General features: G+C 46.7%; 1 protein-coding gene across 1 annotated transcript in view; it reads right to left on the bottom strand.

The window, feature by feature from the left end:
* LOC135050456 (ecto-ADP-ribosyltransferase 5-like) overlaps positions 1-24,822 on the bottom strand; it is a 183,506-nt gene extending 158,684 nt beyond the window's left edge. The window contains exons 1-2 of the mRNA XM_063956948.1: positions 24,730-24,822; positions 23,715-23,819 (exon numbers count right to left, since the gene is read on the bottom strand). Of these exons, the coding sequence (XP_063813018.1) occupies positions 23,715-23,762 (48 nt within the window). The 5' untranslated portion in view covers positions 23,763-23,819; positions 24,730-24,822. The remainder of the gene's footprint in view (positions 1-23,714; positions 23,820-24,729) is intronic.
* Between the last annotated feature and the right edge of the window lie 902 nt (positions 24,823-25,724).

The following is a 25,724-nucleotide window of genomic DNA, read 5'->3' as shown; positions in this document are numbered from 1 at the left end:
ACCCGCAGTCCAGTTCCTGATAGTCAGATTGAAGATGTCAGTGTTGAAGTACACCAGGATGAGGAGGATATGGGTGTTGCTGGCGCTGGGGAGGAAATTGACAAGGAGGATTCTGATGGTGAGGTGGTTTGTTTAAGTCAGGCACCCGGGGAGACACCTGTTGTCCGTGGGAGGAATATGGCCATTGACATGCCTGGTGAAAATACCAAAAAAATCAGCTCTTCGGTGTGGAAGTATTTCAACAGAAATGCGCACAACATTTGTCAAGCCGTGTGTTGCCTTTGTCAAGCTGTAATAAGTAAGGGTAAGGACGTTAACCACCTCGGAACATCCTCCCTTATACGTCACCTGCAGCGCATTCATCATAAGTCAGTGACAAGTTCAAAAACTTTGGGCGACAGCGGAAGCAGTCCACTGACCAGTAAATCCCTTCCTCTTGTAACCAAGCTCACGCAAACCACCCCACCAACTCCCTCAGTGTCAATTTCCTCCTTCCCCAGGAATGCCAATAGTCCTGCAGGCCATGTCACTGGCAATTCTGACGAGTCCTCTCCTGCCTGGGATTCCTCCGATGCATCCTTGCGTGTAACGCCTACTGCTGCTGGCGCTGCTGTTGTTGCTGCTGGGAGTCAATGGTCATCCCAGAGGGGAAATCGTAAGACCACTTTTACTACTTCCACCAAGCAATTGACTGTCCAACAGTCCTTTGCGAGGAAGATTAAATATCACAGCAGTCATCCTGCTGCAAAGCGGATAACTGAGGCCTTGGCATCCTGGGCGGTGAGAAACGTGGTTCCGGTATCCATCACTACTGCAGAGGCAACTAGAGACTTATTGGAGGTACTGTGTCCCCGGTACCAAATACCATCTAGGTTCCATTTCTCTAGGCAGGCGATACCGAAAATGTACACAGACCTCAGAAAAAGACTCACCAGTGTCCTAAAAAATGCAGTTGTACCCAATGTCCACTTAACCACGGACATGTGGACAAGTGGAGCAGGGCAGACTCAGGACTATATGACTGTGACAGCCCACTGGGTAGATGTATGGACTCCCGCCGCAAGAACAGCAGCGGCGGCACCAGTAGCAGCATCTCGCAAACGCCAACTCTTTCCTAGGCAGGCTACGCTTTGTATCACCGCTTTCCAGAATACGCACACAGCTAAAAACCTCTTACGGCAACTGAGGAAGATCATCGCGGAATGGCTTACCCCAATTGGACTCTCCTGTGGATTTGTGGCATCGGACAACGCCAGCAATATTGTGTGTGCATTAAATCTGGGCAAATTCCAGCACGTCCCATGTTTTGCACATACCTTGAATTTGGTGGTGCAGAATTATTTAAAAAACGACAGGGGCATGCAAGAGATGCTGTCGGTGGCCAGAAGAATTGCGGGACACTTTCGGAGTACAGGCACCACGTACAGAAGACTGGAGCAACACCAAAAACGCCTGAACCTGCCCTGCCATCATCTGAAGCAAGAAGTGGTAACGAGGTGGAATTCAACCCTCTATATGCTTCAGAGGTTGGAGGATCAGCAAAAGGCCATTCAAGCCTATACAATTGAGCACGATATAGGAGGTGGAATGCACCTGTCTCAAGCACAGTGGAGAATGATTTCAACGTTGTGCAAGGTTCTGCTGCCCTTTGAACTTGCCACACGTGAAGTCAGTTCAGACACTGCCAGCCTGAGTCAGGTCATTCCCCTCATCAGGCTTTTGCAGAAGAAGCTGGAGACATTGAAGGAGGAGCTAACACAGAGCGATTCCGCTAGGCATGTGGGACTTGTGGATGGAGCCCTTAATTCGCTTAACAAGGATTCACGGGTGGTCAATCTGTTGAAATCAGAGCACTACATTTTGGCCACCGTGCTCGATCCTAGATTTAAAACCTACCTTGGATCTCTCTTTCCGGCAGACACAAGTCTGCTGGGGTTCAAAGAACTGCTGGTGACAAAATTGTCAAGTCAAGCGGAACGCGACCTGTCAACATCTCCTCCTTCACATTCTCCCGCAACTGGGGGTGCGAGGAAAAGCCTCAGAATTCCGAGCCCACCCGCTGGCGGTGATGCAGGGCAGACTGGAGCGCCTGCTGATGCAGGGCAGTCTGGAGCGACTGCTGATGCTGACATCTGGTCCGGACTGAAGGACCTGACAACGATTACGGACATGTCGTCTACTGTCACTGCATATGATTCTCTCCCCATTGAAAGAATGGTGGAGGATTATATGAGTGACCGCATCCAAGTAGGCACGTCAGAAAGTCCGTACTTATACTGGCAGGAAAAAGAGGCAATTTGGAGGCCCTTGCACAAACTGGCTTTATTCTACCTAAGTTGCCCTCCCACAAGTGTGTACTCCGAAAGAGTGTTTAGTGCCGCCGCTCACCTTGTCAGCAATCGGCGTACGAGGTTACATCCAGAAAATGTGGAGAAGATGATGTTCATTAAAATGAATTATAATCAATTCCTCCGTGGAGACATTGTCCAGCAGCAATTGCCTCCACAAAGTACACAGGGAGCTGAGATGGTGGATTCCAGTGGGGACGAATTAATAATCTGTGAGGAGGGGGATGTACACGGTGATATATCGGAGGATGATGATGAGGTGGACATCTTGCCTCTGTAGAGCCAGTTTGTGCAAGGAGAGATTAATTGCTTCTTTTTTGGTGGGGGTCCAAACCAACCCGTCATTTCAGTCACAGTCGTGTGGCAGACCCTGTCACTGAAATGATGGGTTGGTTAAAGTGTGCATGTCCTGTTTATACAACATAAGGGTGGGTGGGAGGGCCCAAGGACAATTCCATCTTGCACCTCTTTTTTCTTTAATTTTTCTTTGCATCATGTGCTGTTTGGGGAGTAGTTTTTTGAAGGGCCATCCTGCGTGACACTGCAGTGCCACTCCTAGATGGGCCAGGTGTTTGTGTCGGCCACTAGGGTCGCTTAGCTTACTCACACAGCTACCTCATTGCGCCTCTTTTTTTCTTTGCGTCATGTGCTGTTTGGGGGGGTGTTTTTTGGAAGGGCCATCCTGCGTGACACTGCAGTGCCACTCCTAGATGGGCCAGGTGTTTGTGTCGGCCACTAGGGTCGCTTAGCTTACTCACACAGCTACCTCATTGCGCCTCTTTTTTTCTTTGCGTCATGTGCTTTTTGGGGGGTGTTTTTTGGAAGGGCCATCCTGCGTGATACTGCAGTGCCACTCCTAGATGGGCCCGGTGTTTGTGTCGGCCACTTGGGTCGCTTAGCTTAGCCATCCAGCGACCTCGGTGCAAATTTTAGGACTAAAAATAATATTGTGAGGTGTGAGGTGTTCAGAATAGACTGAAAATGAGTGGAAATTATGGTTTTTGAGGTTAATAATACTTTGGGATCAAAATGACCCCCAAATTCTATGATTTAAGCTGTTTTTTAGGGTTTTTTGAAAAAAACACCCGAATCCAAAACACACCCGAATCCGACAAAAAATATTCGGTGAGGTTTTGCCAAAACGCGTTCGAACCCAAAACACGGCCGCGGAACCGAACCCAAAACACAAAACCCGAAAAATGTCCGGCGCTCATCTCTAATATACCACTGTATGTCAGTCTCTGCATCCAACTTCTCACTGCGACCGCCATCAGTAACCAGAGTGCGACTCAGACGCCTGCTCGGTACATCCGCAAAACGTCCGCCTCTCAGTCAGACCCCTAATCTCAACAGATGTAGAGAATGATTTATAAACCAAGAACATGTTTTATTACTTCAAAATGCTTAAAAGACAGTGACAAGTGAGTGACGTCAGGGTGAGGATAATTGTAGAGTGTTTCATACCCTCCAACATTTTACACATAAAAATCGGTACAAATTCTAAAAGTGGGTGTGGCCACGGGTAAGCCCCTTTTCCTATACTCTCAATGGAAGTTTGGAGAGCCAAAAATCGGTACAGACCATAAAAAAAGGTCCTGTATCTGCCAAAAAAGTGCAGCTGGAGGGTATGTACTCTGTATAACTAAGATTAAGGGGTCTATTTACTAAGATACGGATGGAGATAAAGGGGTACATTTACTAAGCAGTGATAAGAGCGGAGAAGTGAGCCAGTGGAGATATTTCCCCATCAACCAATCAGCAGCTCTGTATCATTTTATAGTATGCAAATTATAGATGTTACTTCAGTGCTGATTGGTTGATGGGGCAACTTCTCCACTGGCTCACTTCTCCGCTCGTATCACTGCTTAGTAAATGTCCCCCAAAGTCACTGAAGATAAAGGTGGTCAGTCCGAGTTGATCGCTAGCTGCATTCATTCGCTGTGCAGCGATGAGGCAAAATTACGGCACTTCTGCGCATGCGTATGCGGCGCAATGCGCACGGGCGACATACTATTACAACAACAGATGTAGTTTCACACAAGGTCTAGCAAAGCTTTTCAGTCGCACTGCTGACCGCAGAGTGATTGACATGAAGTGGGCGTTTCTGGGTGTCAACTGACTGTTTTCAGGGAGTGTTCGAAAAAACGCAGGCGTGCCAGGAAAAAACGCAGGCGTGCCAGGAAAAAACGCAGGCGTGGCTGGGCGAACGCAGGGCGTGTTTGTGACGTCAAAACAGGAACTGAACAGACTGAAGACATCGCAAGCGCTGAGTAGGTATTGAGCCACTCAGCAGCCGTTCTCTTCCCCCTCTCAGCACAACATAGACAACTGCGGCAGCCGCTTCCACTAGTGGAGCTTTTGCGCATGCGCAGAGGCTCGCTGTCAGACCCGCCGTGATATGCTGTCTCTGTGGACAAAGCACTCAGCGGCAGTCCTGACGCAGCTCCGCCTCCTCCAGCTCCCGCACACTGTATGCTGAGTGCCGGGCATCGAGCCAGGAGCCTGGCAAGCAAGGCGGCTTTTGTGCAGGGTGTCAGCGGCGTTGGGTAAGTGTACTGCCCCTGAGGGGGGTGGCTCACTGACTCCTTTAAAATTGATATTTTATGTGACAGTCCACCAATAAGTAATAACATGTCGCCAGTGTTTTTTTTGTTTTTGTTTTTTGGGAGGGGGGGGGGTTCAAAGGATATTAGACATTTATTTCCTGAGGAGAATATCTTAATACACAAAAAAAGTGTTTTATGTAATAAAAAATAAAACAATAAAATATAGCAAATATAAAAATATATATATCAGGTGAACAATATGTAGGAGCAGTGGCGGATTTAGGGGGGGGGGGCACCAAGGCACGTGCCCCCCCTGTCATTTTTAACAGTCTGCGCTGCTACACGCACCCGGCACCCGACATGTCCCCCTCTCCTGTTAGTTGCTGCTCTGCATGTGTGTGTTCCTCCTCCTGATTGGCTCCCTGGAGAAATGTGACCTGCAGTCAGTGCAGGTCAGGAGCCGAGCAGGAGGAGGAACACAGATCCAGGCCACGGCGGCGGCTGAGGGACAGTGCACCGCTGCCGCCCGCCGCCGCTGGACAGCGCACCGCTGCCGCCCGCCGCTGAGGGACAGCGCACCGCCGCCGCCCGCCACCGCTGAGGGACAGCGCACCGCCGCCGCCCGCCACCGCTGAGGGACAGCACCAAGGAACAGTGCACAGCAGCGCAAGGGTCCGGGAGAGCAGCCGCCAGCCGAGCAAGAAGACGACGCCTGCCTGACTGGCCCTGCTTTCTACTGGTGAGTGGTCTTTTGTTTGGGGAGGGGGGGGGGGGGGGTGACCCGGGGACGGGATAGAATAGTTCTGCTGCCTGCTGTGAGTGGTCTTTTGCTGGGGGGTGATCTGGGGAGGGAGAGAATGGTGCTGCTGCCTGCTGTGAGCGGTCTTTTGCTGGGGGGGGAGTGGGGGTGACTGGGGGAGGGAATGGTGCTGCTGCCTGCTGTGAGCGGTCTTTTGCTGGGGGGGGGGGGTGACCTGGGGAGGGAGAATGGTGCACTTTGAGCGCGGTTGATTCTATATCCGAGTGGGAGAAGGGAGCTTCTGACGTACTTAGGGGAGGAGATACGTCACCAGGGGGAGGAGCTACGGGCAAACAGGGTACCCGAAAAGTACCCTCGCGGGCTCGCTTCGCTCGCCACCTGATTACTAAATGTAATAGTTGGTGGCGTGGATAGTAGAGGAACTATCCCGCTGGCATAGCTCCTCCCCCTGATGGAGATGGTCCCTTAGCCCACTTGTTTCTAGCATCTACCCTTTGAGCACATTGAGCACTTGACCACACACCCTCACACAATTGGTCACACCCACTAAAACTTGGTCACGCCCACTCCACTTCTGACTCCACCCCTCCTTGATAGCACAACCACTTATGGTGCCCCCCCTGTAATTTTTTTCTGGATCCGCCCCTGTGTAGGAGATAGAGATGAGCGGGTTCGGATCGCCGAGAACTGAACCCTACCGAACTCCACGTGTCAAACACGGTTCCGAGCCCGGCTCGGTTATTCAGGCCTGACTCGGAAAACCTGAACGAGGCAAAACGTCATCATCCCGCTGTCGGATTCTCGTGGGATTCGGATTCCATATAAAGAGCCGCGCGTCCCCGCCATTTTCACTCGGTCATTGTAGAGAGTACAGAGAGGACGTGGCTACGTTCTCTCAGTGTCAGTTCTCAGTATCAGTGCTCATTGTCTTGTGCTGCATCGTGCTGCTCAGTAATACTATTACAGTGTCTTGTGCTGCATCTTGCTGCTCAGTAATACTAGTACAGTGTCTTGTGCTGCATCGTGCTGCTCAGTAATATTAGTACAGTGTCTTGTGCTGCATCGTGCTGCTCAGTAATACTAGTACAGTGTCTTGTGCTGCATCGTGCTGCTCAGTAATACTAGTACAGTGTCTTGTGCTGCATCGTGCTGCTCAGTAATACTAGTACAGTGTCTTGTGCTGCATCGTGCTGCTCAGTAATACTAGTACAGTGTCTTGTGCTGCATCGTGCTGCTCAGTAATACTAGTACAGTGTCTTGTGCTGCATCGTGCTGCTCAGTAATACTAGTACAGTGTCTTGTGCTGCATCGTGCTGCTCAGTAATACTAGTACAGTGTCTTGTGCTGCATCGTGCTGCTCAGTAATACTAGTACAGTGTCTTGTGCTGCATCGTGCTGCTCAGTAATACTAGTACAGTGTCTTGTGCTGCATCTTGCTGCTGTAGGGTGCTGTGGTAGTGTCCTGTGACTGTGCATAGGTCATCATCATTCCAGTCACAGTGGTATCTGGGGGGTGACAATTCTAGAGTGCTTTTGTGCTGCTCACTAATGCTAATACTAGTACAGTGTCTTATGCTGCTCAGTGTCAGTTGTCAGTAGTATCATCAGTGCTCAGTATCACTGCTCAGCAGTATCATCAGTGCTCAGTATCACTGCTCAGTAGTATCATCAGTGCTCAGTATCACTGCTCAGTAGTATCATCAGTGCTCAGTATCACTGGTCAGTGCTCAGTGTTTTGTGCTGCTCAGTGTCAGTTCTCAGTATCACTGCTCTGTAGTATCATCAGTGCTCAGTATCACTGCTCAGTAGTATCATCAGTGCTCAGTATCACTGCTGTCATGGTTCGGGTAACTGGTTGTCATTTCTTACCCGTCAAGTGTCTTCTGAGGTTGGCTCTGCTTTCCAGGCTCTGGTCCCAGCTGTGTTGCTGATGTATGTATTCTACATCACTTCCCTGTTAACCCGTAGTACTGGTACAGTGTCCTCTCCCAGTATGCTTGTCAGGTCCCTGAATGGCGTTCTCATCCCGCCGCGACCGCTGCAGCCGTGCCTGTGCCTTCAGTGTGCAGAGAGCTGGGTATGATGTCCCATGCTCACTGCGGTCTCTGTCACTGTCCCTGTGGCCTTGCTGCGTGGTTGAGCAGGTGTGGCGTCTCCTGCCCGCCGCGATCTCCGTTGCCGCCGGTCTGTGCCTTCAGTGTGCAGAGAGCTGGGTATGACGTTTTCTGCTCACTGCGGTCTCTGCCGCTGTGCTTGTGGTCTGGCTGTGCAAATGGATCAGTGTGGTGTCTCCTGCCTGCCTCGGCCTCCGACACCATTACTCTGTTTACCATATGTTTCTTCCCAAGCTGACTTTCCCTCCAAGTAGTAACATGAGTGCAGCCATGTTGCTTGTGGTCACATGCTACTGTTTTCTCCAATCCACTGCGTTACAGAACACTGCCTAATTGCCTAGCCAATGCCTGCATACCTGCAGGTATAATTATCCTGTTCCTGTGCTGGAGCATGGTCAGTGCTTCAGTTGTCATCCCAGTGATACCAGTCTCTCCTGATTGTGGTCGTTCCTGCCTGCAAACTCCACTAGAGACTCGCACCAGTTCTACTTCTCCTGGTGCAGCCTGACTCTGCAGTGTCTCAACACTGCATCCTGCGTTTGCCAGATTGCTTAACACTGGCTCCCAGCACTCCAGCTCCCAGCGGTCTCCTGTCTCTGTTTCCTGGTAATCTGCACTCTCAAGCATCTCCTGTATATGCTCCCAAGCATCTTCAGTATATGCTCCCAAGCATCTCCCATATATGCTCCCAAGCATCACCTATATATGCTCCCAAGCATCACCTATATATGCTCCCAAGCATCTCCCATATATGCTCCCAAGCATCTCCTATATATGCTCCCAAGCATCACCTATATATGCTCCCAAGCATCACCTATATATGCTCCCAAGCATCTCCCATATATGCTCCCAAGCATCTACTATATATGCTCCCAAGCATCTCCTGTATATGCTCCCAAGCATCACCTATATATGCTCCCAAGCATCTCCTGTACATGCTCCCAAGCATCTCCTATATATGCTCCCAAGCATCTCCCGTATATGCTCCCAAGCATCTCCCGTATATGCTCCCAAGCATCTCCTGTATATGCTCCCAAGCATCTCCTGTATATGCTCCCAAGCATCTCCTGTATATGCTCCCAAGCATCTCCTGTATATGCTCCCAAGCATCTCCTGTATATGCTCCCAAGCATCTCCTGTATATGCTCCCAAGCATCTCCTGTATATGCTCCCAAGCCTCTCCTGTATATGCTCCCAAGCATCTCCCATATATGCTCCCAAGGATCACCTATATATGTTCCCAAGCATCTCCTGTACATGCTCCCAAGCATCTCCTATATATGCTCCCAAGCATCTCCTGTATATGCTCCCAAGCATCTCCTGTATATGCTCCCAAGCATCTCCTGTATATGCTCCCAAGCATCTCCTGTATATGCTCCCAAGCATTTACTGTATATGCTCCCAAGCATCTCCTGTATATGCTCCCAAGCATCTCCTGTATATGCTCCCAAGCATCTCCTGTATATGCTCCCAAGCATCTCCTGTATATGCTCCCAAGCATCTCCTGTATATGCTCCCAAGCATCTCCTGTATATGCTCCCAAGCATCTCCCTTATATGCTCCCAAGCATCTCCTGTATATGCTCCCAAGCATCTCCTGTATATGCTCCCAAGCATCTCCTGTATATGCTCACAAGCATCTCCCTTATATGCTCCCAAGCATCTCCTGTATATGCTCCCAAGCATCTCCTGTATATGCTCCCAAGCATCACCTATATATGCTCCCAAGCATCTCCTGTACATGCTCCCAAGCATCTCCTATATATGCTCCCAAGCATCTCCCATATATGCTCCCAAGCATCTCCCGTATATGCTCCCAAGCATCTCCTGTATATGCTCCCAAGCATCTCCTGTATATGCTCCCAAGCATCTCCTGTATATGCTCCCAAGCATCTCCTGTATATGCTCCCAAGCATCTCCTGTATATGCTCCCAAGCATCTCCTGTATATGCTCCCAAGCCTCTCCTGTATATGCTCCCAAGCATCTCCCATATATGCTCCCAAGGATCACCTATATATGTTCCCAAGCATCTCCTGTACATGCTCCCAAGCATCTCCTATATATGCTCCCAAGCATCTCCTGTATATGCTCCCAAGCATCTCCTGTATATGCTCCCAAGCATCTCCCGTATATGCTCCCAAGCATCTCCTGTATATGCTCCCAAGCATCTCCTGTATATGCTCCCAAGCATCTCCTGTATATGCTCCCAAGCATTTACTGTATATGCTCCCAAGCATCTCCTGTATATGCTCCCAAGCATCTCCTGTATATGCTCCCAAGCATCTCCTGTATATGCTCCCAAGCATCTCCTGTATATGCTCCCAAGCATCTCCTGTATATGCTCCCAAGCATCTCCCTTATATGCTCCCAAGCATCTCCTGTATATGCTCCCAAGCATCTCCTGTATATGCTCCCAAGCATCACCTATATATGCTCCCAAGCATCTCCTGTATATGCTCCCAAGCTTCTCCCATATATGCTCCCAAGCATCTCCCATATATGCTCCCAAGCATCTCCTGTATATGCTCCCGAGCATCACCTATATATGCTCCCAAGCATCTCCTGTATATGCTCCCAAGCATCTCCCATATATGCTCCCAAGCATCTCCCGTATATGCTCCCAAGCATCTCCTGTATATGCTCCCAAGCATCTCCTGTATATGCTCCCAAGCATCTCCTGTATATGCTCCCAAGCATCTCCTGTATATGCTCCCAAGCATCTCCTGTATATGCTCCCAAGCATCTCCTGTATATGCTCCCCAAGCATCTCCTGTATATGTTCCCAAGCATCTCCTGTATATGCTCCCAAGCATCTCCTGTATATGCTCCCAAGCATCTCCTGTATATATGCTCCCCAAGCATCTCCTGTATATGCTCCCAAGCATCTCCTGTATATATCTCCGCTCCCTAGCTACATTAGTGCTCACTAGCACCATCCACACAGCTCATCCATTGGACCAGTCCTATCTAGTAAAACCCGACAGTTACACGCTCACCAGCTTCTGCTCCCAAAGTCACCACTCAGTGCATCGGTGTTGGTAAGGATATACCCTCAAGGTCCTTTAAGACTTTCTCCTGTTAAAACCACACCTAGAGACTACCACTGCACTCTAAGGAACTGTGACTTATTGTCTGTGACTTCCATACTGCAACTGCTAATATTCCTGTGAGCTGTCTACTTAATAAAACCTTTGAAACTTATCCTCTGGTTGTTGTGGTCACGCCTTCGGGCACTGGTACTACAAGTGTACACACATGTTCAGGAATCCTATCCTGCCTTCTAAGTCTAAGTATTCCTCAGCCCCTACAACTGAGGCTTCCTGCATTCAGCACCAGCCCTCAGTTGTGAAAACTTCAAATTTCAAGTTAAACCCCAGTATCAATACAAAAATAATAAACAAGACAGGCGCTATGAAAGTGGAAATAGATATGAGCCTTTAAATCTAGAATCAGAACAAGAGATAGGAACTCCAAGATGGAGAAATAGACGTGGTTATAAAAGATCAGAGACCGATGAGGAAATTGAATCCCCTTATAATAAGTCTTTTTTAGGGAGATGCCCACTAGAAAAATGGGAGAATACAAGAGGCCCGCTAAAAAGAACAAGAGACAGGGACGAAGGGGAACGAGAAGAGGTAGGAGGAAATCCCACAAAAAAATCAGTGTATTCGATAGATGAGAGTAGCGAAAGAAAAAAAGGGGTATTTAATCTCCCCTTTAGAAAAATAAGTGAGGAAGAGTTAAAACTGCTTTAAAAAGGGCTACATTTTGCACCTGCTAGTAAGCCCAATCTGTTCACCCTTTTCGTGGATCTTAATAAATATGTGCGAACATTAACTCGGAAACGATATTTTGCGCTGAAAGCAATGTAAAAAAGTAGAACCGCTGGTTCACCCATCCTTTTGGATGTGGGAGATCAAGAGGCTTTGGAAATCTTAGAGGATTTACAGGATAATATAGAGGAACCAGAAAATCTGGAATTAAAAATATATGATGCAGGGAGGATGAACAGATTCAAGGCTAAATCAGAATTTTATCCCCTCCAATATAAGAGCCCGTATATTGAAAGCTTCTATAACAGTACTCTTAGTCACTTTAAGAACTTGTGTGAGAAAGCTGAACGGGGGGGCTTCAGAGATAATCTACAGAAGGGAGAAAGAAAAGCTCTGAAAACCCTATATTCAGATAAAAATATAATAATCAAACCGGCAGATAAGGGCGGTGGGATTGTGATTCTCGACTTGGAGGACTATATAACTGAGGCCTATAAACAACTGGATGGTGGCCTGTTCTACATGCGATTAGATCACAATCCCACCGCCCAATATCAAAAGTAGTTTAAAGATCTCCTTGATAAGGCCTTCTGTGATGGTGCAATAACAAATGAAACATCAAAATTTCTCTTTAGTTCACATCCTGTCACTCCCACATTTTACTTTTTACCAAAAATTCACAAGACACTTATTTTACCCTCGGGTCGTCCTATAATTTCGGGTATTGGGTCACTCACTAATAATTTATCCTTTTTTGTAGATTATTATTTGCAGGGCCACGTAGGGTAACTTAAGTCCCATATAAAGGATACCAAACATTTTCTAAATTTAATAAGTACTGTAAAATGGAAAGAGGGGTATTCCCTTATAACATGTGATGTTGAATCTCTCTATTCAAATATCCAACATGATTTGGGACTGAAAGCGGTTAAATATTATTTGGATAGAGATTTGGAAATTTCAGACTCCCTACGTGGCTTTGTATTGGAATCAATAAGGTTTATTTTAAATCACAATTATTTTTTGTTTGACACGAAAGTTTATTAACAGACACGGGGGACCGCGATGGGGATGAGATTAGCGCTGAGCTTTGCTAACCTATACGTGGGGAGGTTTGAGGAGGAACATGTGTGGGGGGGCGGATTCGACGTGAATCTCATCCTCTATGGCAGATTTATTGATGATTTATTTTTTGTTTAGGATGGGGATACACATTCTATAGACACTTTTTTTCACAGTTTAAATAGAAATGAGTTTGGTCTCAAATTTACATTGAATAAGAGTAAGACAATCATAAGTTTTTTTGGATATTGCACGATCAACAGAGAGCAGGGAAATTATGACAGAGACATATGTAAAGCCGGTGGACCAGAGTAAGTATTTAAATTTTAAGAGCTCCCATGCTAAAACATGGAAAATAAATATCCCAAAGGGACAATTTATTAGGATTAGGCGGAATTGTTCAACAGAGGAATCATTTAAAAGACATGCAGGTGTGTTATTTGACTCGTTCCTAGGGTAGGGTTACCCAAGGGAAATTCTAGAAAGAGCTAGGAGGGAGGTGGAAAAAATAGAAAGGGTAAAACTATTAGAAAAAAGAAATGGGGAAGATCTACATGGCGGTGTAGAATGTGGAGATGGGCCCAGGGAAGATAGATCATCCATATATGTGACAAAATATAATAACTACTCACATGATATTAAGAAGATAATCAAAAATAATTCAGAAATGTTGAAACTTGATTCGGTCTTGAGGGAAACGGTTATTTTTCGAAAGTCTGAGAATTTAAAACAAAAACTAACAACTAGTTATTTTAAAAACCAAAAAAACAGAAAGATCTGAGACAAGCGATACATGGTTATCTATTAGACCTATAGGTTTTCATAAAAATGTGGAAAACACAAATGTAACACATGTATGCATACAAATAGAAAAGAAACTGAATTTGTCTCAAATAAAAAAGGAGAAAAATTTAAAGTAAAAATTTTTATTAACTGCAGATCAACATTTGTGATTTACATTGTGGAATGTGGCTGTGGCAAGCAATACGTGGGGCGGACTACAAGAATGCTCCACACGAGGTTTATGGAGCACTGGAGAAATATATATAAAAATGTAAGGTCCCATCCTGTTAGGGTCTCCTGCCCTGTGCTGCCACGTCGTCATGGCAACCGGGAGACAAGTGCTAGCGGAGTAACCTGAGCGCAGCTGATACTCCGGTTTGGGTCTTTTGCTGTGCAGTGGTTACAGGCTCTGTGCACGGCAGGGGATCCGGTGCTGGTTTTTGTGCTCACAGTCTGTGAGGTCTGAGTGGGGCGTGGACAGCACCTGCTTTATAAGGCCTCTTCTCAGGTTAAGCAGATGCTGCTGAATCTTTGTTGGTTAGTCAGTTCCTGAAAGTTAGCCAGTACTGTGTAGCTTTGTATTTGTTGTTGCTTACTGCAAATAGGCCTGGGGATTTGGTACTACACTCTGCCAATCCAGACCTAGCAGTAAGACTGGAGTCAGTCGTTTAGCTTGCTGGGGTTCTTTTACTACTCTGTGAACTTAGCAAGTTTGCGGCTGTATTCTAAGACTTGCCTGCCTAAATCCTGTCTCACTGTGCAAGGTGTCAGGAGTCAGTTTAGTGGCAGTAAGCTGAACCTGTGCACTGCAAGTGAGGATTAGGATTGTGGAGACTCTCCTTGTGTCTATCATTCCATCTCTGACCAAGGAGTTTACTGCCACACCCGTTGGTAACCCTTTAGGGTTTTGCTGTTGCCCTTAGCAACAGCATTTCGGGTTCTCTACGTATTAAAACACAACATCTTGCTTTTCCCATCTGAGCATTACTAATACTAGGGAGACACCCAGTTCCTTAGCCTCTGGGCTTCTCTGTTCACTTTGTGTTTATTTTGTTACCCTATCACCTTCTGTGTATGTAATGTCATATTCCCCAGTCTGTCTGTGAGTTCATTTGTTTTGCATACCTATCCGTTCAGACACCAGTACATTCCTGCAGGCACTGGAGTGCATAACAGTTCTGACACCAGTACATTCCTGCAGGCACTGGTGTGCATAACGCATCCCCTGTCAAGCCACATGACACACTGTAATATCTCTACACCTGAAACTATTAAAGTGATGGGAATTGAGCAAGTTGTACCCACTATACGAGGAGGAGATAGGTTCAATACTCTGTGCCGGAGAGAGGCTTTTTGGATATACCGACTGGGTACACTGTACCCTGATGGTTTGAACGATATGGTGGAATTGAACCATATCAAGTGAAAGTCCCCCCCCCCCTTTTTTTTTTGTAAAGAGGGGTAGGGGTAGGTAAATAGGTGTATAGAGAAGGCCATTTTAGGTCTTGGAAAACCGTTACAAGTAAAAAGTATGTATATTAAAAACTTTGGCTGTTTTGGTGAGAAAGGAAGATTGTTCATATCAACAACAGAGGATATATTTAGAACCAGTGGCTTCCAAAGTAGGGAGTAGAACAAGAGAAATATCCATGGTTCAAATATTATTAATTGCAGCCTTTTTGGGTTGCAATTTTCCTTTTTTCCCCCCTCCTTTAATCCCCCCCCCTCCCCCTTCTCTGTTTCTGTCTAGAGGGGATGAGAGGTGGTTAAAATGGGGGTATCTTTGTTTATTGGGAACTATATATAGAGATAACTGGATGTGTCAAAGAACATGATATTGAGTCCTATATTTATTAGGACATGATAATAGTCTGAACCAAAAAATACAAGAAAGCATGATAAAATAAGTCCTTATTATATAAATATTAAAGATGTAAATATTCCAGGACAGGCTAGATAATGGCTTAGAATATATACAGTATATTTATGTTACAATAGAGTTTCATAAGTAAAAATATATATCTGCACTTTGTGTTTGGCAATGACTGTTCTATATATGTTATTAGAATCTATAAGTTTTATGGAGATATACAAAGTATGTCTGTAGATTTGCAGCATGGGAGAAATACTGATGCAGCTGGGAGGAGAGAAATAAAACTTCTAATGACTGATAAACGACCGGCGGGGAGCCGCTGACAGCCTGCTATGGCTGTGAGTAAAAACGAGACACGGAGCGCATGGTGTGCGCAGGCGCCTGCGGCAAAAAGCCGGGGATAAAAGGAGGCCAAACAGAGAGTGCAGTTATCTGACTGAGGAAGCCACCGATTTTACGTACAGGCGGAGAAACGCGTTTTAGAGGACCCTAAAGCTCCTTCACCTTCCTGTATGTGATTACCACTCCACTGTCTGCCGGGGAATTCATCTGGGACCTCCAGATAAGGCTCCTTACAAAAGGTTATTTCAGCACCAGAGCCGGGAGTTTGAAAGATCCATGACCCAAGAGGAAAGAGTGGTAAAATATATAGTAATAACATGGCCATGTTAAACAAATGTTGAACTGCATGAACATGCATGCTATATAGGCAAATAACTTTGCTCTGAACACTGCTTTGCATGATTTAAGCTTGATAAGTGCTAATTGCAAGTTACTCTCAAAATGTCTGCATGCCTATACACTAATCAGCAATTTAAACAGAAAAGTATTTTGAACTTCCTAAGAAACATCTTTGTTTTCTTTGCATAACGATATTCAGCTGGGATATAACCACTTTGATGTGTGCGCAAATGTCACTTTACTAAAGGACTGCAGATGGGTAAGAATTTGCTACTAATATCAGCTGCATAGAAATAATTGAATGCAGGTGCATTCCCTGCATGGGAAACTTGTGGGGCTGCTTTGTTATTTATAAAGTGTATATGCCATCAATAATAACACGCTGAATAGGAATTGTGCTGCTTGAGATATAAGAGGAAACTTGGTTTTGTGCAAAAGATACATTTAAAACTATCATTTTGCTAGTGACAAACTGATACATGTTTGCTTTGTTGAGCTAAGTAGTATATTGTTGTATGTCCATACAGGTTTGGTCTACTCTAGGAGAAATAGGGAAGGTTTTTTAGAATATTAAGAAAGTATATAATTTTTATAAAAATAAAGAAAAATGTTCTTCTTAAAGGAGTCTGTGAGCGCTGTCTGTATTTGTGTGTGTTTTTTAGTTGTAAAAACTGCTCAGTAGTATCATCAGTGCTCAGTATCACTGGTCAGTGCTCAGTGTCTTGTGTTGCTCAATGTCAGTTCTCAGCAGTGGCATAAGTTCATCCCAGTTGCCCGGAGGCAAGATAAATATTGGTGGCCCCCTATTTACTATATTAAGATAAATATATGTATGTAGATGTGTGTGTGTGTGTGTGTGTGTGTATATATATACGTGCGTGCGTGCGTGCGTGCGTGCGTGCGTGCGTGTGTGTGTGTGTGGAGTGTTCTGAAAAAAAATTCTATACTGTATTTATACATTCAATTGTCTTTTATTTTAAATCACACATTTCTTAGCAGTCATACCCAGGATTAGAACCCATGACCTGTTACACTAACAGCAGACACTTTACTGATGGAGCTATTTGCTCCTGTAGAGGAAGCATGAGAATTCTAACTATATGAAGTTACGTGTAATTGTCAGAGAAGTATCTTCATATAATTAAAATTCTCATATTTCCTATACAGGAGCAACAGCTTCATCAGTAAGGTGTCTGCTTCCAGTGTAATAGGTTGTGGTTTGTAATCCTGAGTATGACACTTGTAAAATGTGTATTTTCAGTATAATGAAAGGGGTGTGATTTGTAAGGTGCAGGGACCAGTGAGGAAGTCGACCACTGAAAAGACAGTGGCAGCTATCAATTAACTTAATTCAATGGTGTCACAGAATGGAAGGAGAGAGGTGCCCCCCTTCAGAGCAGGAGCCCGGCGGCAGATGACTCCATTGCCTCCCAGAGTTCTGCCTCTGGTTCTCAGTATCACTGCTCAGTAGTATCATCAGTGCTCAGTATCACTGGTCAGTGCTCAGTGTCAGTGCATCTCTTTTTCTCTTTTCTTTGCATCATGTGCTGTTTGGGGACTTTTTTTTTAAAGTGTATCCTGTCTGACACTTCCGTATATATGTCCAGTGGTACTGCCATTTTATATAATTCCCAACATTACTGCCATTTAATGCCAGTGATTTTGTCATTTTCTTCCCGTGATTTGGACCAATAATTCCATTGATTATATCAAATAATTCCAGTGATATTGTCTTATAAATCACATGATACTGGAGTCTAATTCTAGATGGGCCAGGTGTTAGTGTCGGCCACTTGGGTCGCTGAGCTTAGTCACACAGCTACCTCATTGCGCCTCTTTTTTTTTTCTTTGCGTCATGTGCTGTTTGGGGAGTATTTTTTGGAAGGGCCATCCTGCGTGACACTGCAGTGCCACTCCTAGATGGGCCAGGTGTTTGTGTCGGCCACTTGGGTCGCTTAGCTTAGTCACACAGCTACCTCATTGCACCTCTTTTTTTTCTTTGCATCATGTGCTGTTTGTGGACTATTTTTTAAATCTGCCATCCTGTCTGACACTGCAGTGCCACTCCTAGATGGGCCACGTGTTTGTGTCGGCCACTTGTGTCGCTTAGCTTAGCCATCCAGCGACCTTGATGCAAATTTTAGGACTAAATATAATATTGTGAGGTGTGAGGTGTTCAGAATAGACTGGAAATGAGTGGAAATTATTGTCATTGAGGCTAATAATACTATAGGATCAAAATTACCCCCAAATTCTACGATTTTAGCTGTTTTTGTGTTTGTTTGTTTTTTCAAAAATCACATGAATCCAAAATACATCCGAATCCAAAACCCAAAAGGGAGGTTTTGCCAAAACGCATCCGAATCCAAAACACGACCGCAGGCCCGAATCCAAAACCAAAACACAAAACACGAAAAAGGTTCATCTCTAGTAAGAGACAATATGGATTCACAGTATATCCAAATAATTCATGCATGCAAACAGGTGTGTTTCAATCAACAATACTATATTGTATCCATAGCCACAGAAATGCTGGTGCATGCAAACAGGTGTATCTATCTTCTATGGGATTCATTTCCCCGTCTTCTAACTTAAAGAAGAAAGCATTTGGGAGCAATCAGGAGTAATCTCCAATCCCACCGTCACAAGCACTGCCAAGCTGCCAGCACGCGCCGAAAAATCTGCACTACGCACCCTACAGGACCAATGTTGCGCTGGCAAACTCAGCAGCCAGGAAGGAGAGGAACCGGCGGTGTGTCCACATTTGGGAGCAGGGGCTAGACTGAAAAGAAGCCTCGTATACACCCACCGCGCCAACACGGAGCTGGTAATCAGCACATCCGGATGGGAGAGGGCAAGCAGCACTATACAGCACAGCATCTCGCAACACTGGAATAAAACCTTACCGGTACGGGGGATAGAGAAACGGGACGCCGCTAGGTCTGTTAAGTACTGAATACATGCATTCTATTTTCCGTTAATTTGTGCCTTGTAAACAAAGATTCTTTAAGTCAGAAGACGGGGAAATTAGTCCCCTAAAAGTCTGGACTATTTTAAAGAAATACAAGGTAACCTGACATTTCAGATACACCTGTTCGCATGCACCAGCATATCTGTGACCACGGATACAATCAGGGTCGGTTCTTGCTATTGTTGTATTCCGGGCAAAACTATAGGGGCATGGCTTCACACGGGGGGCGTGGTCAGTTACGCCTCCATTTGTGCCCCCTGTAGCGCCGCTGGAAGAGAAGAAGAAAAAAAAAGTATACTTACTATCCCCGTTCCTGATTCCAGACCGCTGCAGACAGCCGCCGGCGCCGCTCCTCTCCTCAGATCAGCATAGACAATAGAGGTCAATTATGACCCCTAGCGTCTGTGCCACAATGCTGTGCGGTGCGCGATGATGTCATCGCGCACCGCACAGCAAAGGTCCCCTCCACGAAGGGAAACTAGATGCGTAGCGTCTGGTTCCCTTCAGAGCGGGGGACACAGCGGGGGGCACAGCGGTGGGGGGCACAGTAGCGGATCTTGCCACGGTGCGGCGCCCTCCGGATTTCGCCGGCACACTCCGGAAGGAGGCGCCCCGGGCAAAAGTCCTGCTTGCCCGTGGCAAGATCCGCTACTGGATACAACACAGTATTGTTGATTGAAACACACCTGTTTGCATGCATGAATCATTTCAATATATAGCCATATCGTCTCTTAAATATTGTTCACCTGCTATATATATCTTTATATTTGCTATATTTTATTGTTTCTTTTTTATTATATAAAATATTTTTTTTGTGCATTAAGAAATTCTCCTCAGGAAATGAATGTCTCGTATCCTTTAAAAAAATAAAAGAAATACTTTTTAAAAATAATTTTACACTCTTTTTGAATGGCTGTTCCCGTGTGACATCTGAGGTGGCGTGAATCAGGGCTGGCTCCAGGTATGTTCGAATAGAGCGGCCGCGCAAGGCGCCACCCTTAATGGGCGCCGCGCGCTGGCGCCGCCATATTCAAACCTGGAGACGGCCGGGTAATGCTGCACAGGGCCTTGAACTCTTGTGCGCGCTATGCGCGCTGAGCGGGCCCGGTGTTTAACGTCAGACGCTGGCGCCGGGCAGCACGCATAGCGCACACAAGCGCTTTGGAGGCCGCCCGCCGGGCCCAGCACCCGGATCCCCGCCCGCCCGCCCGCACCTGGCCTCGCACCCAGCCCTGCAGACAGCAGCACTCCTCCTAGCGCTGCAGGTATTTTTTTTTTTGGGGGGTGGGCATTTATGGATTGCACTGTGGGGGCATGGCACTGTGTGGGGTCATATCTGCACTGTGGGGGCATTTATGTATCTGGCACTGTGGGGGCATTTATCTGGCACTGTGGGGGCATATCTGGCACTGTGGGGGCATTTCTGTATCTGGCACTGAAGGGGCATTTCTGTATCTGGCATTGCTGTGGAGCATATCATGTAGTGTTCCCGCAAGGCGTCTGTGGCTAGGCAATGTGTCTAACGTGCTCTGCCTGGCGCAAAGTGTCTAACGTGCTCTGCCTGGCGCAAAGTGTCTAATGTGCTCTGCCTGGCGCAAAGTGTCTAACGTGCTCTGCCTGGCGCAAAGTGTCTAACGTGCTCTGCCTGGCGCAAAGTGTCTAACGTGCTCTGCCTGGTGCAAAGTGTCTAGGAGGTTCTACCTGGTGCAATGGGTATTAACTGCACTACTGTGTGGTGTAATGCGATTTGCCACTATTATGTGGCCACGCACCTTCCCCACGAAACAACGCCCCTAAATTTTGCTGCGCGCCGAAGGCGCGCACTGTCCATGTTTTACCATGTAGGTAGATGAGCACCAAGCATTATAGTATATACATCATTTTGCCCTCCTAACTTAAAAATGTGCCCTCCCTGTGATCAGCACCCTGCCCTAAAAAGTGAACACTATCATGTGTAGCTGGCACTGCTGGGGGGCATGTCATGTGTAGCTGGCACTGCTGGGGGGCATGTCATGTGTAGCTGGCACTGCTGGGGGGCATGTCATGTGTAGCTGGCACTGCTGGGGGGCATGTTGTGTGTAGCTGGCACAGCTGCGGGGCATGTCATGTGTAGCTGGCACTGCTGGGGGGCATGTTGTGTGTAGCTGGCACTGCTGGGGGGCATATCAGGTCTATCTGGCACTGCACATTGTGTGTATCTGGCACTATACTGGAGACATTATGTGTATCTGGCACTATACTGGAGACATTATGTGTATCTGGCACTATACTGGAGACATTGTGTATGTATCTGGCACTATACTGGAGACATTATGTGTATCTGGCACTATACTGGAGACATTATGTGTATCTGGCACTATACTGGAGACATTGTGTGTATCTGGCGCTATACTGGAGACATTATGTGTATCTGGCACTATACTGGAGACATTATGTGTATCTGGCACTGCACATTATGTGTATCTGGAACTATACTGGAGACATTATGTGTATCTGGCACTATACTGGAGACATTATGTGTATCTGGCACTATACTGGAGACATTATGTGTATCTGGCACTATACTGGAGACATTATGTGTATCTGGCACTATACTGGAGACATTGTGTGTATCTGGCACTATACTGGAAACATTATGTGTATCGGGCTCTATACTGGAGACATTATGTGTATCTGGCACTATACTGGAGACATTATGTGTATCTGGCACTATACTGGAGACATTGTGTGTATCTGGCACTATACTGGAGACATTATGTGTATCTGGCACTATACTGGAGACATTGTGTGTATCTGGCTCTATACTGGAGACATTATGTGTATCTGGCACTATACTGGAGACATTATGTGTATATGGCACTATACTGGAGACATTATGTGTATATGGCACTATACTGGAGACATTATGTGTATCTGGAACTATACTGGAGACATTATGTGTATCTGGCACTATACTGGAGACATTATGTGTATCTGGCACTATACTGGAGACATTATGTGTATCTGGCACTATACTGGAGACATTATGTGTATCTGGCACTATACTGGAGACATTATGTGTATCTGGCACTATACTGGAGACATTATGTGTATCTGGCACTATACTGGAGTCATTATGTGTATCTGGCACTATACTGGAGACATTATGTGTATCTGGCACTATACTGGAGACATTATGTGTATCTGGCACTATACTGGAGAGATTATATGTATCTGGCACTATACTGGAGACATGTGTATCTGGCACTATACTGGAGAGATTATATGTATCTGGCACTATACTGGAGACATGTGTATCTGGCACTATACTGGAGACATTGTGTGTATCTGGCACTATACTGGAGACATTATGTGTATCTGGCACTATACTGGAGACATTATGTGTATCTGGCACTATACTGGAGACATTGTGTGTATCTGGCACTATACTGGAGACATTATGTGTATCTGGCACTATACTGGAGACATTGTGTGTATCTGGCACTATACTGGAGACATTATGTGTATCTTGCACTATACTGGAGTCATTATGTGTATCTGGCACTATACTGGAGACATGTGTATCTGGCACTATACTGGAGACATTGTGTGTATCTGGCACTATACTGGAGACATTATGTGTATCTGGCACTATACTGGAGAGATTATATGTATCTGGCACTATACTGGAGACATGTGTATCTGGCACTATACTGGAGACATTGTGTGTATCTGGCACTATACTGGAGACATTATGTGTATCTGACACTATACTGGAGACATTATGTGTATCTGGCACTATACTGGAGACATTATGTGTATCTGGCACTATACTGGAGACATTGTGTGTAAGGAACACTACTGTGGCTGTTATGTGTAAGGCTGCTAATTGTGTGCATAGAGGTGGTGTGAAAATACATTTATTTATAGTCTAATAATATGAAGTTATGAGGCCACGCCCACTTTTCCTGGAGCACGCGCGCCTTCGGGGCGCGCATAGGGGTTGGGGGGGGGGCACTTTTACATGTTCTCGCTCAGGGTACTAGTAGGCCTGGAGCCGGCCCTGGTGTGATTGCAGTATGCATGTAACGTAGTATTTTGTCAGTTGCGTAGTTTTAAGCCTTTGTGATATCAAAATCTTCATCTCTAATTGTAAATTTGATTTATTTGCTACCTGACCATTAAATGTAATCCCCTATTTTATGGAATTACTCTTAGGGGTCTATTTACTAAGCTTTGGACAGAGATAAAGGACCAGCCAATCAGCTCCTAAATACCATGTCACACTGTCACAGGCTATGTTTGAATAATGACAGGTGGGAGCTGATTGGCTGGTACTTTATCTCCGTCCCCTTTATCTCCATACAAGACTTAGTAAATAGACCCCTGAGGGGTACATTTACTAAGCAGTGATAAGAGCGGAGAAGTGAGCCAGTGGAGAAGTTGCCCATGGCAACCAATCAGCACTGAAGTAACATCTATAATTTGCATACTATAAAATGATACAGAGCTGCTGATTGGTTGATGGGGAAATTTCTCCACTGGCTCACTTCTCCGCTCTTATCACCGCTTAGTAAATGTCCCCTTAGTCCTATAAAAGAGCCCTGTCAGCAAAAACACATTGGCAGTTTCAGTTTTGTAAAAGCTCTATCATCTGAGGTAAGCATGCCCCACCCCCCTCAACAGACCCCACCCATCACCAGATACCACACCCTCAACAGCCCCACCCACAGTAGGGCTGCTTCCGGCCATTTCCCGGGCTAGTTTTCCAGCCCAATCCGCCCCTGATCACAGATATAAATAAGATTATACCCGGTAATTTACCATGTAGAAGACCCAGAGGCACCATGCCGCGAGCCGGAACCACGTCATCAGTAAGGGGGGTCCCTGCTACGTGCTCACCCCAAATATCCTGCAATGTGACAGGAGCTGTACAAACACAAGAGGGGTGGGGGCATGAGACACGGGCAGGGAAAGGGGGGGGGGAGAGACATACAGAGAGGGAGAGAGACAGCCAGAGAGAGAGAGACCCACACACACAGAGGGAGAGACAGCCAGAGAGAGAGAGAGACCCACACACACACGCAGAGGGAGAGACAGCCACACAGAGAGAGAGAGACCCACACACACAGAGGGAGAGACAGCCAGAGAGAGAGAGAGACCCACACGGGTGTAGTACGGGTGACCGGCGGTCTCCTGACCACCGATCACCTTACCGACGCCGGGATCCCGGCAGCATACCGACGCCGGGATCACGGCGGAGAGGGGCGAGTGCAGCAAGCCCCTTGCGGGCTCGCTGCGCTCGCCACGCTGCGGGCTTGGTGGCGACCTGCGGTCGCCACAGGTTCTATTCCCACTCTATGGGTGTCGTGGACACCCACGAGTGGAAATAGTCCCTGTTGGTCGGCATGCCGACCATCGGGATAGTGAGCCGTCGGGCTCCCCGAGGTGGTCATGTGACTGTCGGTCAGCTGACCGGCGGTCACATGAAGACCACCCACACACACACGCAGAGGGAGAGACAGCCACACAGAGAGAGAGAGAGACCCAGACACACAGAGGGAGAGACAGCCACACAGAGAGACAGAGACTGCCAGTCACACAGAGGAGGACAGCCAGTCACACAGAGCGGGACAGACAGAGACACACAGAGCAAGAGAAAAAGACAGCCAAACAGAGAGAGAGACAGATATTGGGGGGAATTCAAATGTTTGAAAAGTGGGTTGGGTGTCTGTCTATTAGATAGGAAATAACGGACACCCAACTGACTTTTCAAACAATTGAATCTCCCCCCAGTGGGTGAGTATGGGAGAGAGCAGAGAAGAAAGGCATTAGTTACCCGGTGGGCAGTGACCCTGAAGCTGCAGCGTCCTCGGATCCGTCTCTCAGGTCCCGGTATTACAGGTAGATGGTAACAATGAGTGATCTCTCCTCCCTGTGCCTGAGACGTTATATTTAGAGCTCAGTGTAACAGCTGCTGCAGCCATTGCACAATATGTACTGTAACCTGCTTTCTGTTACAGGGATAATAATATGGTGTTTATTACCAAGGATCTAATTGTTATTTTCTTCTCTTTCACTATTACTGAAGTATACCTGGGGACACTCCAACAGGTAAGTTACCTCTCTCCCCTTCTGAGTACACAGAATATTACCTCAGCAATCCCCTCTATTCTCTCTCACTCGTCCTCTATGCATAGTAGTACACGTAGTAACCAGTGCCGTAACTAGGCATTTTAGCGCTGTGTGCAAGAAACGACATGGACGCGTCCCCCCACCCATGTAAGATAGGGGCAGTGCGCGCCATAGGTGCGCGAAAATATAGGGGCGTGGCTTCATGGGGAAGGGGTGTGGCCACATAATAATAGCAATTCATAAAACAGTGCACAGTAGTCTCCATTATTCAAATTACGCTGCACAGTAGCGCCACTACACCAGGTAGAGCCCCTTTTATACATTACAGCAGACAGCGTCCCCCTTTTTACACATTGCGGCAGCCAGTCCCCCTTTTTACACATTACGGCAGACCGTCCCCCTTTTTACACATTGCGGCAGCGAGTCCCCTTTATTACACATTGCGGCAGCCAGGCCCCCTTTTTACACATTACAGCAGCCAGGCCTCCCTTTTTACACATTGCGGCAGCCAGGCCCCCTTTTTACACACTGCGGCAACCAGGCCCCCTTTTTACACATTGCGGCAGCCAGGCCCCCTTTTTACACATTGCGGCAGCCAGGCCCCCTTTTTACACATTATGGCAGATGGTGTCCCCCAGAGAGAGAGAGAGAGAGAGAGACATACTTACCATCTCCCCGCTGGCAGTCAGGCTCCTCGTG

The sequence above is a fragment of the Pseudophryne corroboree genome, chromosome 2 (assembly GCF_028390025.1).
Source record: "Pseudophryne corroboree isolate aPseCor3 chromosome 2, aPseCor3.hap2, whole genome shotgun sequence".
NCBI lineage: Eukaryota > Metazoa > Chordata > Amphibia > Anura > Myobatrachidae > Pseudophryne > Pseudophryne corroboree.
Note: the sequence above shows the minus strand (reverse complement) of the source record. Positions and strands in the feature narration are given on the sequence as shown.